General features: G+C 36.6%; 3 protein-coding genes across 4 annotated transcripts; all 3 read left to right on the top strand.

Annotated features, from left to right (window-relative positions):
- The first annotated feature begins 445 nt into the window (after positions 1-445).
- On the top strand, positions 446-4933 carry LOC127629013 (suppressor of IKBKE 1-like). Of its 2 annotated transcripts, none has more exons than XM_052106020.1 (6): positions 446-489; positions 661-871; positions 2190-2295; positions 2384-2526; positions 2875-2988; positions 3938-4933. In XM_052106020.1, exons 2-6 carry the CDS (start codon positions 713-715, stop codon positions 4040-4042), a joined length of 627 nt encoding a protein of 208 aa, XP_051961980.1. In that variant the 5' UTR covers positions 446-489; positions 661-712; the 3' UTR covers positions 4043-4933. The 2 variants fall into 2 exon arrangements, with proteins under 2 accessions (XP_051961980.1, XP_051961981.1); XM_052106021.1 differs by having other exon boundaries at positions 447-489; positions 656-871.
- Positions 4934-5279: 346 nt separating this feature from the next.
- Positions 5280-9098, top strand: micos10 (mitochondrial contact site and cristae organizing system subunit 10). Its single transcript, XM_052106209.1, has 4 exons — positions 5280-5374; positions 7104-7151; positions 7256-7365; positions 8113-9098. Exons 1-4 carry the CDS (start codon positions 5311-5313, stop codon positions 8119-8121), a joined length of 231 nt encoding a protein of 76 aa, XP_051962169.1. The 5' UTR covers positions 5280-5310; the 3' UTR covers positions 8122-9098.
- Positions 9099-10005: 907 nt separating this feature from the next.
- htr6 (5-hydroxytryptamine (serotonin) receptor 6) lies at positions 10006-13627 on the top strand. The gene is made up of 3 exons (XM_052105357.1): positions 10006-11013; positions 12719-12853; positions 13274-13627. The coding sequence occupies exons 1-3, from the start codon at positions 10006-10008 to the stop codon at positions 13625-13627; spliced, it is 1497 nt and encodes a 498-aa protein (XP_051961317.1).
- The last annotated feature ends 481 nt before the right edge of the window (positions 13628-14108 follow it).

Below are 14108 nucleotides of genomic sequence, written 5' to 3'. Positions count from 1 at the left end.
TAACATGGAGGAAAGTGCAAATGGAGACCACATGTTCTGCAAACCCATGTATTAAAAAGCAATGTTTAATTAATTAATTAAGGATTTTATTTTTAATTGTTTCATATATATAGGTATGGTACATACACACATATACCTACAACACCTACAAATTATATTTGATAGTATCAGAACAATTTTTGATTATTAGTAGAAGATCATTTGCAGAGTATATTAGTAGTAATTACTTTTGCATATTTAAATGTTGACAATTAATTACCAGTATGATGACACACGCACACACACACGCACAGCACATAAAACAAGTAATTAATAGTATCGTAACTGTATTAGGTAAATAAGTAGATAATTAATAATATATGGAGTTTGTGAGCTTTATTAACTGGCTTTTATTTAGAAAATAATGACTTTTATTTTGAAATGTATTTCCTGTACGTGTCTGGAAACGTGTTTGACGTGTTCACGTCAACTAGTTCAGGAAGTTATCTGGTAATGGACAGATAATCGGCTTTTTAAATCGATTCTCTCAATAGACTTGCTCATATTTTATCCTGTTAAGGTTTAGTAGTATGTCATTTTGTAATAATGTAATATTTCTCAACATTGTTCGAACTGCGAAGCTTTTTAAGGTCAGTGGTGTTGTTGTCATTTGAAGTGTAGCTGTAATTCTGGAGGTGATCCGCTCGTTCTCTTCACGAACTCAAGCCCGGAGATGGCGTGCACGCTGGAGAAGGTGCTCGGCGACGCGCGGACGCTGCTGGAGCGGCTGAAGGAGCACGACACGGCGGCAGAGACTCTCATCGAGCAGTCGAGCTCTCTCAGCAACAAGATCCACAGCATGAAGGAGGTCGCCAACACTCTCCCCGACAAGGCACGACAAAAACTCTCAAACTCAGACCCTTAAATGAACACAAGTGACTTCTAAAAGCATATACAGGGATGAATGTTTGTCTGCATGTGCAAGGTACCTTATGAGACTTAAAGGAATAGTTCACCCATAAATGAAAATTATCTTATCAATGACTCGCTCTTCTTCACATCCCAGATGTGTGTATAAACATAAACAACTATTTTTAGAAGATTTTCTCAGCTCTTTTGTTCCATACAATGCAAGTGATTGAGTGCCAACATTTTGAAGCTCCAAAAATCACTTAAGTCAGTATAAAAGTAATCCTTCAGTGGATAAATCAATATCTTAAATAGCAGAACACTTTTACATTCTTCTTGTATTTTTGGTGATTCACATTCTTCATGCAGACCGCCCCCTACTGGGCAGGGAGAAGTGTTTCAAGCAAAAAATGACTTAAATGTTGATCTGTTTCTCACCCACACCTATCATTTAGGCTAACTTCAGAAGACATATATTTAACCACTGCAGTTGTATGGATTACTTTTATGCTGCCTTTATGTACTTTTTAGAGCATCAACATTTTGGAACCCATTTACTTGCATTGTATGGGACTACAGAGCTGAAAAATTCTTCGAAAATCATAATTTGTTTTCTGCAGTAGAAAAAGTCATACACACCTGGGATGGCATGAGGGTGATTAAATGAGAGAATTTTCATTTTTGGGTGAACTGTTCCTTTAATAGTTCTGAGCTGTTGACCTAAAATCTGTTGGCTCAAACTCCAGAAGGGTTGATTCATAAAGTTTCGACATTGTGCTGTTGATCAATACACTTAATAACTGATTATTTGATTAACTTATTTGGCTTTTAACCACTATAGACGTTTGGACCTATACTGAAAGCTGATGTACTATATTTATATATATGTTTTTGTGTGTTATGGCTGATAACTGATATTAGTATTATTTATATATATATATATGTATGTATGTGTGTGTGTGTGTGTGTGTGTGTGTGTGTATATATATATATATCATTGTATCTATTGGCCACCCTGATCCCTACATATCAATAACATACTCTAGAAGGATTGATATATGGTTAGTACTTTTGAATCCTAACATAGATGAAGAGCATCATTTTTTATAAAAAAAAAAAAATACAAATTATGTGATTATCATCATCATCTTCCAAAATTAGTTTAATCAGACCAATACCAGAAGAAAAAAAAAAAACATTAATATTGTTCAATACAGATGCAGTCACTGATATACGAATAAGCAATAACTTACCAAACATCTTAAAAGTTAAAATAGCATTGTATATTTTTTTGTCTTTAGTATATGAATGAAAACACAGAGTATCAGGAGCTGTCCAGATACAAACCTCACGTCCTACTGAGCCAAGAGAACACCCAAATCAAAGAACTCAAGCAAGAGAACAGAGGCAAGACTTCTGCTGTTTCTCAAAGTATCTCTCAGTAACCTCACTCCTGAGGTTCTTAATGCCTATGTCAACTCCTTCCTTTTCACAGAACTTTGGCTCTCTCTAGAGGAGCATCAGTATGCTTTAGAGTTGATCATGGGCAGATACCGGAAGCAGATGCTTCAGCTGATGATGGAAAAGAAGGAGCTGGATACTAAACCTGTGTTCAGCCTTCACCAGGATCATGCTAAGGTGCCTAACCTTTTGTTGTCATTTAGTAAAAATAATAATATCTGAAATGTGTGTGTGTGTGTGTATATATATATATATATATATATATATATCAAATAATAAGTTGCTTTGCTACTAAATGTACTTTTCTTTTGACTGATGTCACAAAGCACTTTTCATGATCCAATCAATTTCTGATGGATAAAACCAAGTCCCGCCCTACATATTATGTTGTATTATGGTATTAAAATGGGTTCTAAATGCTGTTTCAAGCAACATCCAAGTTATGTTTCCTGTAATAATTGTGATAACATTCTTGGTGTCCTAACTATTCAAAAATGAGACCTAAAATAAGCAATTTTTTCCAAGGAGGTTCAAAGCCAGTTGGAACGGATCTGTGAAATGGGTCAAGTTATGCGTCGAGCTGTACAGATGGATGACCAACATTACTGCTGTGTCAAAGAGAGACTGGCACAGCTAGAGGTAATGATTATTTATTCATTATATATATATATATATATATATATATATGTATATGTATATGTTTATTACTATTTTCCTATTTTATATATATATATATATATATTAGTTTTTTACTCTACATTTATTTATACAGTATATTATTTATGTTTATGGATATTTTTTAAAATATTTTTTTACTTTAATTTATTTGTTTATTTCAAATAATATTTATTTATTTTAGATGAGTTATTAGTTTATTTTAAATATATATTTTTTACATTTATTTACTCCTATTTCATTTTAATCGTATTTACTTTAGTTGATTTTGTTTATTTAAAACTATTTATTTATTTGAATATCTTTGTTTTATTTTAAATTCGTTTTTCATATCTCAAATGATCTTTATTAATTATAAATGTATTTATTTTCATTTATATTAATATTTTTATTTAATTTTTAATTATGAATTTACTTTGATTATTTTATCTTTATAATTGTATTTATTTTATTGTATATATTTGTTTTATTTTTAATTTCAATTAGTTTTTTGTATATTTTAAATTATATTTATTAACTTTAAATGTGTCTTTTTATTGATATGGATATTTTATTTTATTTTCTTGATTCTTTTTTCTAATAGTATTTATATATTTGGGATATTTTTGTTTTATTTATTTCAAATGATGTATTTATTTTTCATGTATATGTATAATATATATATATATATATATATATATATATATATATTAGTACTTATTTATTTATTTACTTTAATTTATTTGTTTATTTGAAATTGTTTATTTATTTAAAACAATAATATATTTTCATAATTGAGTAAATGAGCAAGTTTTTCAGCATACATTTTTCTGTACAAAATATCAATAAATACTGAACAAATACTTAATTTTCCCTGAAGATTTAGATTCAATTCTGTTTATCAGCTAACATAACACTTCTTTTGTTGATGCAGATTGAAAACAAGGAGCTCAGGGATCTTTTGTCCATCAGTAGTGGCTTTGTGAGGCCTCAGAGAGACGAGACCCCCTTAGAGATGTCCAAGACCCTGGACAAATAGAGACCTGTGTAACTTCTGTTTTTTTTTTAGAAAGCTAATGTTGAATGCATTTTGTATATTTGTATATCAGGTGTAAATATCTGTATTTGGGTTCTGTAGTGTGTTTTATTTTACTTGTCTTGACAGTTGGTTATCTTCCTGCTGACCAACAATGCACTTTGAAATGTTTATTATTGATTTTAAAAGTTTTTGTTCAGGAGAGACGTATTACCTCCTCTTACATTTTTTAAAATAGACATTCAATGCATTATAAATCAATTCTGCCTCCATTTATAGTAACATTTTAATTTGTAGCCTTGCCTTGAGCAGGTTTGTAGTTCTTGTTAGGTAGTACAATTAAATTGCCAGCTGTCTAATGTGTTTCAAGTACATTCTGTACATGTAAATACATATTATTAACAGATCTAACTAACCTCAGAACAAGATAGTACAGTAGTATTGGTTTACCAGTAATGCAGCTTTCAAATATTTGATGTGAAAATCTTGTACATCGTGTAACATGAATGTATGATGAGAGTTCTCTTAAGATTGCATCTTAATTTTTGCCAGTCTTTTTTTTATGTAAATTGTTGAATTTGTATCTCAGGAAAGCAATCACATGTACCACAGTTGTTATTTTGTATCAGAAAATATGTACTGTAAAATAAAATAGAAATATTCAAGTTCAAAGGTGGAGTTTAATAAGTGGTTGACATATAGAATAATACAAAATTATAATAATTAGCATATCTTTCTTGGGAAAACTAATTTAGAGAATAAATTATGTAGTTCTTTTTGCACATACACAAAGTATATTATTAAATGTGTGATTCCATTTTTTGTAACTAGAAACTGTTATATTGTGTTCGTATATAGATTTGTTTTAAGTATCATACTAATTTCAAATCTTTAATCCACTCAAATAAAACCTTTGATTACATATAAAAATGTCCTGTTGTTTTCTCTGTGAATAATGTCAAAATGTGAAAGCAACTCTATTAACGTTTTTTATTTGTTGTTCAGTTTATTTATAAATAAAAGTCCATACCTATATCTTCTGTTATTTATATTTGAAAATGTAACATGTTAATTTTTGTATATGGACTTAGAAGATGATTATATTTCAAAGGGACAAAACCAAGGGACCAGACTTGCATTGTATCCGCCAATCCAATAGGTGGCGCAATCAGCAGTGAGGACATCCACGTCCATAACCGTAGAAGAAAGAAGTGACGGGAGTTTACAAGCCAAAGTCATCCACAGTAACGCTGCTGTTGTCGTTCGAAGTCATGTCTGAGAAAGCGCTCGGCCAGAAGTGGGACCGCTGCCTCGCTGACTGTGTCGTCAAAGTCGGTAAGAATTATTTTTCATTTCAAAATCAGTTTTAAGTGTAAGGTTGGTCGCGTCTGTGTAGGGCAATCAGGTCACAGATACGACGCTCACGCGCTGGCTGTGTCACAAAATCTAGTGAGCCACCTATAGTTGAAGTCATTAAAACTCATTTTTTAACCACTCCACAGATTTTATATTAACACATTATAGTTTTGGCAAGTCGTTTAGGACATATACTTTGTGCATGACACGAGTACATTTTCCAACAATTATTTACAGACGGATTGTTTCACTTTTAATTGACTATATCACAGTTCTAGTGGGTTAGAATTTTACATTCACTAAGTTAACTGTGCTTTTAAGCAGCTTGGAAAATTCCAGAAAAAAGATGTTAATTAGCTTCTGAATTCGCTTAGGCTAATTGGAGGTGTACCTGTGGATGTATTTTAAGGCCTACCTTTAAACTCAGTGCCTCTTTGCTTGACATCATGGGGAAATAAAAGGAAATCAGTCAAGATTTTAGGAAAAAAAAAACTGGTGAACCTCCACAAGTCTGGTTCATCCTTGGTAGCAATTTCAAATGCCTGAAGGTACCACGTCCATCTGTACAAACAATAGTACACAAGCAGAAACATCACAGGGCCACCATACTGTTCAGGAAGGAGATGCATTCTGTCTCCTAGAGATGAGATGAATGTAGTTTGGTGTGAAAAGTGCAAATCAATCCCAGAACAACAGCAAAGGACCTTGTGAAGATGCTGGAGGAAACAGGTATACAAGTATCTATATCCACAGTAAAATGAGTCCTATATCGACATAACCTGAAAGGCTGCTCAGCAAGGAAGAACTCACTACTCCAAAACCACCATAAAAAAAAGTCAGACTAGTTTGCATGTGCACATGGGGACAAAGATCTTCTGGTCTGATGAAACAAAAATCAAACCGTTTGGCCATAATGACTATTGTTATGTTTGGAGGAAAAAGGGTGAGGCTTGCAAGCCAAAGACCACACACCATCCCAACCATGAAGCATGGGGGTGTCCGCATCATATTGTGGGGTGCTTTGCTGCAGGAGGGACTAGTGCACTTCACAAAATAGATGGCATCATGAGGAAGGAAAATTATGTGGATATATTGAAGCAACATCTCAAGACATCAGCCATGAAGTTAAAGCTCGGTTGCAAACGGGTCTTCCAATGACCCCAAGAATCTGTCTGGAGGAATGGGCCAAAATTCCAGCAATTTATTGTGAGAAGCTTGTGGAAGGCTACCCAAAACGTTTGACCCAAGTTAAACCATTTAAAGGCAATGCTACCAAATACTAACAAAGTGTATGTAAACTTCTTACCTACTGGGAATGCGATGAAAGAAATAAAAGCTGAAATAAATCATTCTCTCTACTATTATTCTGACATTTTACTTTATTAAAATATAGTGATCCTAACTGACCTATGACAGGGAATGTTTTCTAAGATTAAATGTCAGGAATTGTGGAAAAACTGAGTTTAAATGTATTTGGCTGAGCTGTTTGTAAACTTCTGACTTCAACTGTACATAGGCAGCATTTTGGGCATCATATGTGCGTTTGGAATGTTTTAATTGATTCCAGCGTTCCGAACATGCCGATGTTGTTCAAAAATACTGCCTAGGTAGGTGGCTCAATATTTTAGACACAACCAATTTTATTTTTGTTTTATTTTATAGGTCACGTAAATACTTCTAATAAAATCATTTTTCTTTTGTCCTGTAGGCACTGGTCTGGGTATAGGAATTGTGTTCTCAGTTGTGTTCTTCAAGCGTAAGTACTCTACTACGTTTAACCCTGAATAACTAATGTATTTCTATATGCATATATGTAATTAAACTATACGTTACATATCCCGCTTTGAACTGTTCTTGCAGGCCGGACGTTGCCCATTGCATTTGGTACAGGACTAGGTCTTGGGATGGCATATTCCAACTGCCAGAATGACTTGAGGTCACACTATCAGCTGCATAGTAATGTTGCTAAGGTGTGTATGTTTTGTTTTGAGGCAGTCAGTGCTCCCTTATGATCACATCCAGTCATTACTTCACAGTTTCAGGCTATGTCCACACTACTCCATTTAAATTTGGAGAGGTTTACATTTCCGTAAAGTCATCGTATCCAAAGTATACAGAAATGGAGAGCGTTATTGAAAGTCTCCATTTTCAGTGGAGTAAAACACTGTTCTTGTGTGGATGAGAGGCGTAAACATCGCAAAATTATTGCTTTTCTTAACAAATGGTATTAGTGTGGACATGTCCTGTAAAGCACTGGAAGTGTATGTGGATGGAATTGTCCTAAATGGGGAAAGTGAAAAAACGTCCTAAATGTTCCTACAAATTATTTATAAAATGTGCGAATGGAAAACTTTCAGTGACTACATATTCCCATTTAAATATGTGCTTTCACATCTGTATATGATTGTTTTTCGGGCTTTTATTTTAATGTTTATAAAAATACATGATTACTACATGACTATGTACATTTGCTACAGAGAAATATGGATATATTCCTTAGACTTTTTTTTGTCACCATTAACCAGCATTGGAGTTGTATTTTCATCATCTTATTATTAAAAAAGGAACATTTGCCCCCCTGGAATTGATTATCAGGCATTTCTTACCCCCTGTTCCTAAGAGACCTACTGTTCTGACTCAAATATTCAGACACTTAAAGATTTCGATCTGTGGAAGTGTTTCAAATCCTGATGGCCATTTTCTTTTCTTTTTTTCAGGAGCAGTAGAATTGCATCAGTTATGGATTCTATCTTCTGCCTTGCTTTTCCTTCATTTAATGGTCATGAAGCCAGACCGAGTGGTTGACTCCCTACTTCATATCGATGTTCTTCAACAGGACAGCCTGTATTTATTTAATAAAATGTTTAAAAACAGATATTTGAATTTAGAAGTTTGCTAATGCGTATTTGAATGTGGTTTATTAAAAGGTTTTGTAAACATTGGTATGCCCATTTTCTTGCATTCAGTGTTGCCTGTATGCTCCTAGTGATGGCGTGGGTGCTGCAGCTGCCGTCATCTGGCTTTTTATCCAGGCCTTGGTGATTTTCTGCACCTGTTAAACTACTGCACGTATTGTTTTAAACTAAAAGCTGGACAAACTGGCAATGTTGGCATGGTAACAATTTTCCCCAGGTTTTTTGCTTTTTCTGTTGTTCATAAAATTGCACTTTTTTTTGGACTGATGCTCTTTAGACAAAAGTATAAGTGAGAATTCTGGCCAATATATTAAAATAATTTCCATGCATTATGTGATGTGTGAATTTAAATGGTAATTAATTTATTATAGAAATAAGGCTTCAAATAATTAAACCATATGAGTCTATATAAACATCTTGTCCTGGAATAAACTTGAAATCCATATCAAAACCTCCTTTTCCAATTCTCATTGTCAGTTTTTACATTTGGATAGTTCCAAAAGAGCAAAGATACGTTATTTTTCTATTCTCGCCATTTAAAGGGATATTCTAATTTAAACAAGTCATGCTCTATCCACATGGATGTTGGCATGCTGTCAGTTAGCTCAGAAAATAATTACAAACTGCATTTGTGTTACCAAAAAAAGGCACTGAAAAGTTATTCAATTGCAGTGGAAGTCTTTAAAGAAATGGACTGTACAACATTATTTTTTACTAATTTCTCCACTTGGGCACTTGAGTTTTTTTTATGGCTTTTGTGGTTTGAGGAATGTTTTAAAAAATATATATTATTAGCAACAGCACTAACCTATTGACATTGAAAAAATAATCACATTTTTGTAATTTCGCCAAGTAACCACAAGTGTGCTTATATTTTTATGTATATTGTCTCATGCAAATTTCCATAAACCCATTGTTAGATGTTAAACGCTTCCCTTAATTAACCCTGAAGAATGATTGGCTGTGAATGTGCATAAAGTCGCATTAAGTGTGCAATGCTCAGACACGCTTTATGCCCAATGGTTGAGTGCGGATCCCGCAGGCACCCTGAAGTGGGCGATACAGGGATTAAGAGGGCGCAGGGAACAGTAAAGACGCCAACCCAGTTACCTCTAGTGCACTCGTCCGCTCACTTTTACTCAATTACAGCAACACAATTACTGAATAAAGAATGTCGAGCTCATAAAAATGCATAGAAGGCAAACAGAAATCCACCTTAATGGCAAGAACCAAACCGAGAAAATTTTGGTTTTTAATTTACTCATCTAAAAATATCTCCATGGTAGTCTTGCACTTGCAAGGCTCACTCTTTTTCTCTCACACACTCTCGTACCGAAGCCCACCTCTCGGTTGCCCTCCCCCAAAGAGTGTCATCATGACACGCAGCTTTGAAATATTCTGACAGGCACTGAATTGCTCATACTGGTGCTAAGCATTGGAGAAGCCAGACTATTGACAAGGAAATGTGCAATTTTATTGCTTTGATCATCTCATGTTAACAAATGGACTGATAGCAGCTGAATATCTTTGCACTGATGTGACAAGGGCACTCCGAGGCGATAAAATAAGCAACCTTGCCAGGATGGAACGGATTACTATTAACAGGACATATTGATCTTTTTCATCACCCGAGGTGGTCTCTTCTCGAGTGAACTGACCCACAGATCATCTATTTCACATTTGGCATTACTCTCAATGCACTTGAAAAATGCTGGATGTGTGCTGGCTTCATTGAGACCAGAGGAAGTGCACACAGTCCTATTCAACTCCCCAATTATGAGCAGCTCACCTATCCCTCGAGTACATTCCGGATCAGGTGCAAATCCCAATCTTCACAGGAGCTTCAATGACAGCAGCACTTTCAGTGAAGTTTGGAGGATTAGTGGCAGTGGTCCATGGCTTCTCGCAGTCATGCTGTCCCTCATAATTCTGGTGACTGCATGTGGGAACATTTTGCTGATTGCATTGGTTTTTGCACATCGGTCACTGCGATGCACCTCCAATTGCTTCCTGGTGTCCCTGTTTCTGTCGGACTTGATGGTGGCTCTGGTTGTGATGCCCCCTGCTATGCTGAATGTGCTGTGCGGGACTTGGGTTTTGGCTCCTAGCTTCTGCCCCGTCTGGCTTTGTTTCGATGTGATGTGCTGTAGTGCTTCCATCCTCAACTTGTGCGTCATCAGTCTAGACCGCTACCTCCTTATCATCTCTCCACTGCGATACAAACAGCACATGACCCCACCCCGTGCCTTGCTTCTTGTGGGTGGGGCTTGGGGGTTGGCAGCCCTCACTTCCTTCTTGCCAATCAAGATGGACTGGCACAGCTTGGGACGTACGCAAGACCTATCCGAGCACGATTCCGACAACATCACAGTTCCGAGGCTGAGTTCCTTTTATCCCTCCTTGTACTTCCAACTTTCCATGTTGGGAAAGCAGTCCACACAGTGCCGCCTTCGGGTGACTCTCCCCTTTGCTCTTGTGGCAACCTTTCTCACCTTCTTCTTGCCCTCCACGGCCATCTGCTTCACCTACTGCAGAATCTTGTTGGCTGCCAGAAGACAAGCTCGACAGGTGGAGGCTCTTACTCATCCTCCGTACCCTCATCACTCACCCGGTGAACCATCCCGTCCTCCTTCTCCAGGTCACGCTGTCCAGGATGGAGATGACTACAGCCATCCTGAGCCACTTGTGTTACAGCATGCCCCGGTGAGATGCAGAAGTAATAAGTCAGAGAAGCAGTGGGATGGGAGTTCAATGTGTCACGGGGAAACAGTTTAAATAGTTATAATATAACAAATTTTGGTGCATGCATTGCTTGTTTTATGTGGGTATAGTGCTGTGAAAAAATATTTGCCCCATCCTGATTTCTTCTGTTTGTGTGTATATCTCATTCTAAATTGTTTAAAACATAAAACAAAGGCAATGTGAGTAAACACAAAATTGTTTTTAAATGGTAATGTTATTTATTGAAGCAAAAAAGGTTTTCTAATAACAACTAGGCATATGTGAAAAAGTATTTGCCCCCTTAGTTACTAAATCCCCAAATTTATGAATGCAGTTTCATAGTGGGGTTCAACTGGAGTAGACACACCCATGCCTGATTACTACCAGCCCTGTTCAATCAAATCAACACCCAAATAGAACTTTATAAGCAGCATATATTTGGCTACAATGGTGTCACCCAGTAGCACAATATGCCAAGGTTGAAAGAAATTATAAAAATTATGAGAAAAAAGGTGATTGAAATACATCAGTCTGGGAAGGGTTAAAAAGCTATTTAAAAGGCTCTTGGACTCCAACGAACCACATTGAGAGCCATAATCTCCAAATGGAGAACACACGGCACAGTAGTGAACCTTCCCAGAAGTGGTCGACCTTATAAAATTCCTCCAAGAGCACAGTGACGACTCATCCAGGAAGTCACAAAAAAGCCAAGGACAACATCCAAGGAACTGCAGGCCTCTCTCGCATCAATAAAGGTCACTGTTCATGACTCCACTATCAGAAAGACACTGGCCAAAACTGCCATCCATGGAAGAGTGGCGAGGCGAAAGCCACTGCTAACCCAGAAGAACATTAAAGCTTGTCTGAATTTTGCCAAAACACACCTTGATGATCCTCAAACCTTTTGGGAGAATGTTCAGTGGACTAATGAGTCAAAAGTGGAACTGTTTGGAAGACAAGAGTCATTGTGAAAGACTGATCTCCAGTTATCAGAAGCATTTGGTTGAAGCTGTTACTGCTTTAGGTGGCACAACCAGCTCTAAAGTTTAAGGGGGCAGTTAGTTTTTCACATGGGTGATATAGGTGTTGGATAACTTTTTTGCTTCAATAAAAAAAATTATATATATATATATTTGAAGATCTAAAACAATTTAGTATGAAAAATAATAAATAGAAGAAATCAGGAAAATTATTTTTCACAGCACTGTATGTGTGCTCGAATTCTTCCTAAACGAGCTCTTATTAGACTTAGCCACTAGAGTTTTAGAGTACTTGCATTATCAGTTATTCTGGCCTATTGTTTTTTATTGTCCAATTGCCTACAAAAGTCAAGGTTGCGTGATAACTGTCATACTTATGTACAAAATCCCTCTAAACAATTACAAAACGAAAGGTCAAAGAAAAGAAGCTCAAAAGGAATGGAAAGTAACATTTTAAAGGCTGGAAGAGAAAGTAATGACTGACAAGACAAGGGTGTCAGAGTGCAAAAAGGGATGGGGGGGATGGTAGAACCCTTCAAGAGAATAGAAAAGACCTTGTGAGGCACTGTCACTTTCAAGAGCTTTCATCTAAGGGAGGGCAACATAAATAATTACTCCAGGCCAAGGTAACATCACTCCCCATCTCTCGGCAGGCAAATCACTGTGAAATCTCTATGAATACATTCTTCTCGCTCTCTTTCTCTCAGTTGTCACTGAACAGCGAGCGCAGATTGGCACACAGGCAAAGGAAGAGGGCTCTGAAAGCCAGTCTAACACTGGGAGTACTTCTGGGTCTCTTCTTCAGCGCCTGGTTGCCCTTTTTCATTACCAACATGGCACAGGTCAGTCCACAAAACACCTTTTTATGAACCATCCCCATTTACGTTGAGTGAAAATCCATTTGTCGAACTAAACCTTACCATAACAAAGCACTCTACCAATTAAAATGGCAAATTAAATCTAAGGAAAAATAAAACATTGACAAATAGAAAGATCTATCTTTAATTGAGCAATTATTCCGTACCCTGCTATGAAGCTTTCAACAAACCCGTCCCCCATCTGTGTCCCTCATTTCGAGCTTCTCTAGCCTTCTTTCACACACAATATGGTGTGTGAATAGCACTCCGTCTCTGTCTCCTACTCTCCCTTTCATAATTCGTGGCATCCCAACCTCCTCTTCCGATGAACTAGACATCTTTGACCTTTTTCCGCCTCTTTGGTATTGACGTCCTGATCTAAGACCTTTTCTTCTGTACATTCAGGCGGTGTGTGAGTGCGTACCACCTTCCCTATTCGATGCCATCACCTGGTTGGGCTACTGTAACAGCACAATGAACCCTATTATATACCCCCTGTTCATGCGGGACTTCAAGAGGGCATTGGCGAGACTTCTACCCTGCTCTACTCAAGCGCCCCGTAGGCCATCACCACCACTTTCGCTTTCGCTACGCAACTCAGGAGAGCCACAACTACCCACCGATCCCCCCTCCCTTGTGTCCGACCCACCTCAGCTACCTGCGACGGCTACGGATGCAGTTAACCTTTTTGATGCAGAACACGGCGGGATCGACCTGCCTCTGCTGCTACCTAATCAAGTCAATACGTTGGACGACTGATACGCCAGACAAAAAAAAAAAAATGCAAAAACTATGGATGGGATGAAATGGGTTTAGCAGAAAATGTGTTAAGGCATAATGTGCTTAATGATGGGATAAATGTTGAGATTTTATGGACTGTATTCGTATACTTGCCAAATCAAGAAGACCGTTTAGTTCATTGAGGCAGATCACAGTGACTGTACATTTAAAATGGGCTTATCGCCCGCTTCATTCATTACCATAACAACCACAACAACAGATGGATAAAGCAGAAGAGAGCGAAAGAAATCTCAGTAATACCTCATACAATGTCAAGTGGGTTGTCCATGGATCTGTAATTCACATCTTAATTAAACAACAAACCACTCCTAATGAAGAGTGTAAGAGCATACACAAAATACTGATAGTTTTCACATAGCAATTTATAACAGACTTTAAATTACATTTTGAAGTCATTAGTGTATATATAGAAGATTTTAAATCTAGTAATTACTTAAAA

This window comes from Xyrauchen texanus, chromosome 35, assembly GCF_025860055.1.
Source record: "Xyrauchen texanus isolate HMW12.3.18 chromosome 35, RBS_HiC_50CHRs, whole genome shotgun sequence".
Lineage (NCBI taxonomy): Eukaryota > Metazoa > Chordata > Actinopteri > Cypriniformes > Catostomidae > Xyrauchen > Xyrauchen texanus.
Note: the sequence above shows the minus strand (reverse complement) of the source record. Positions and strands in the feature narration are given on the sequence as shown.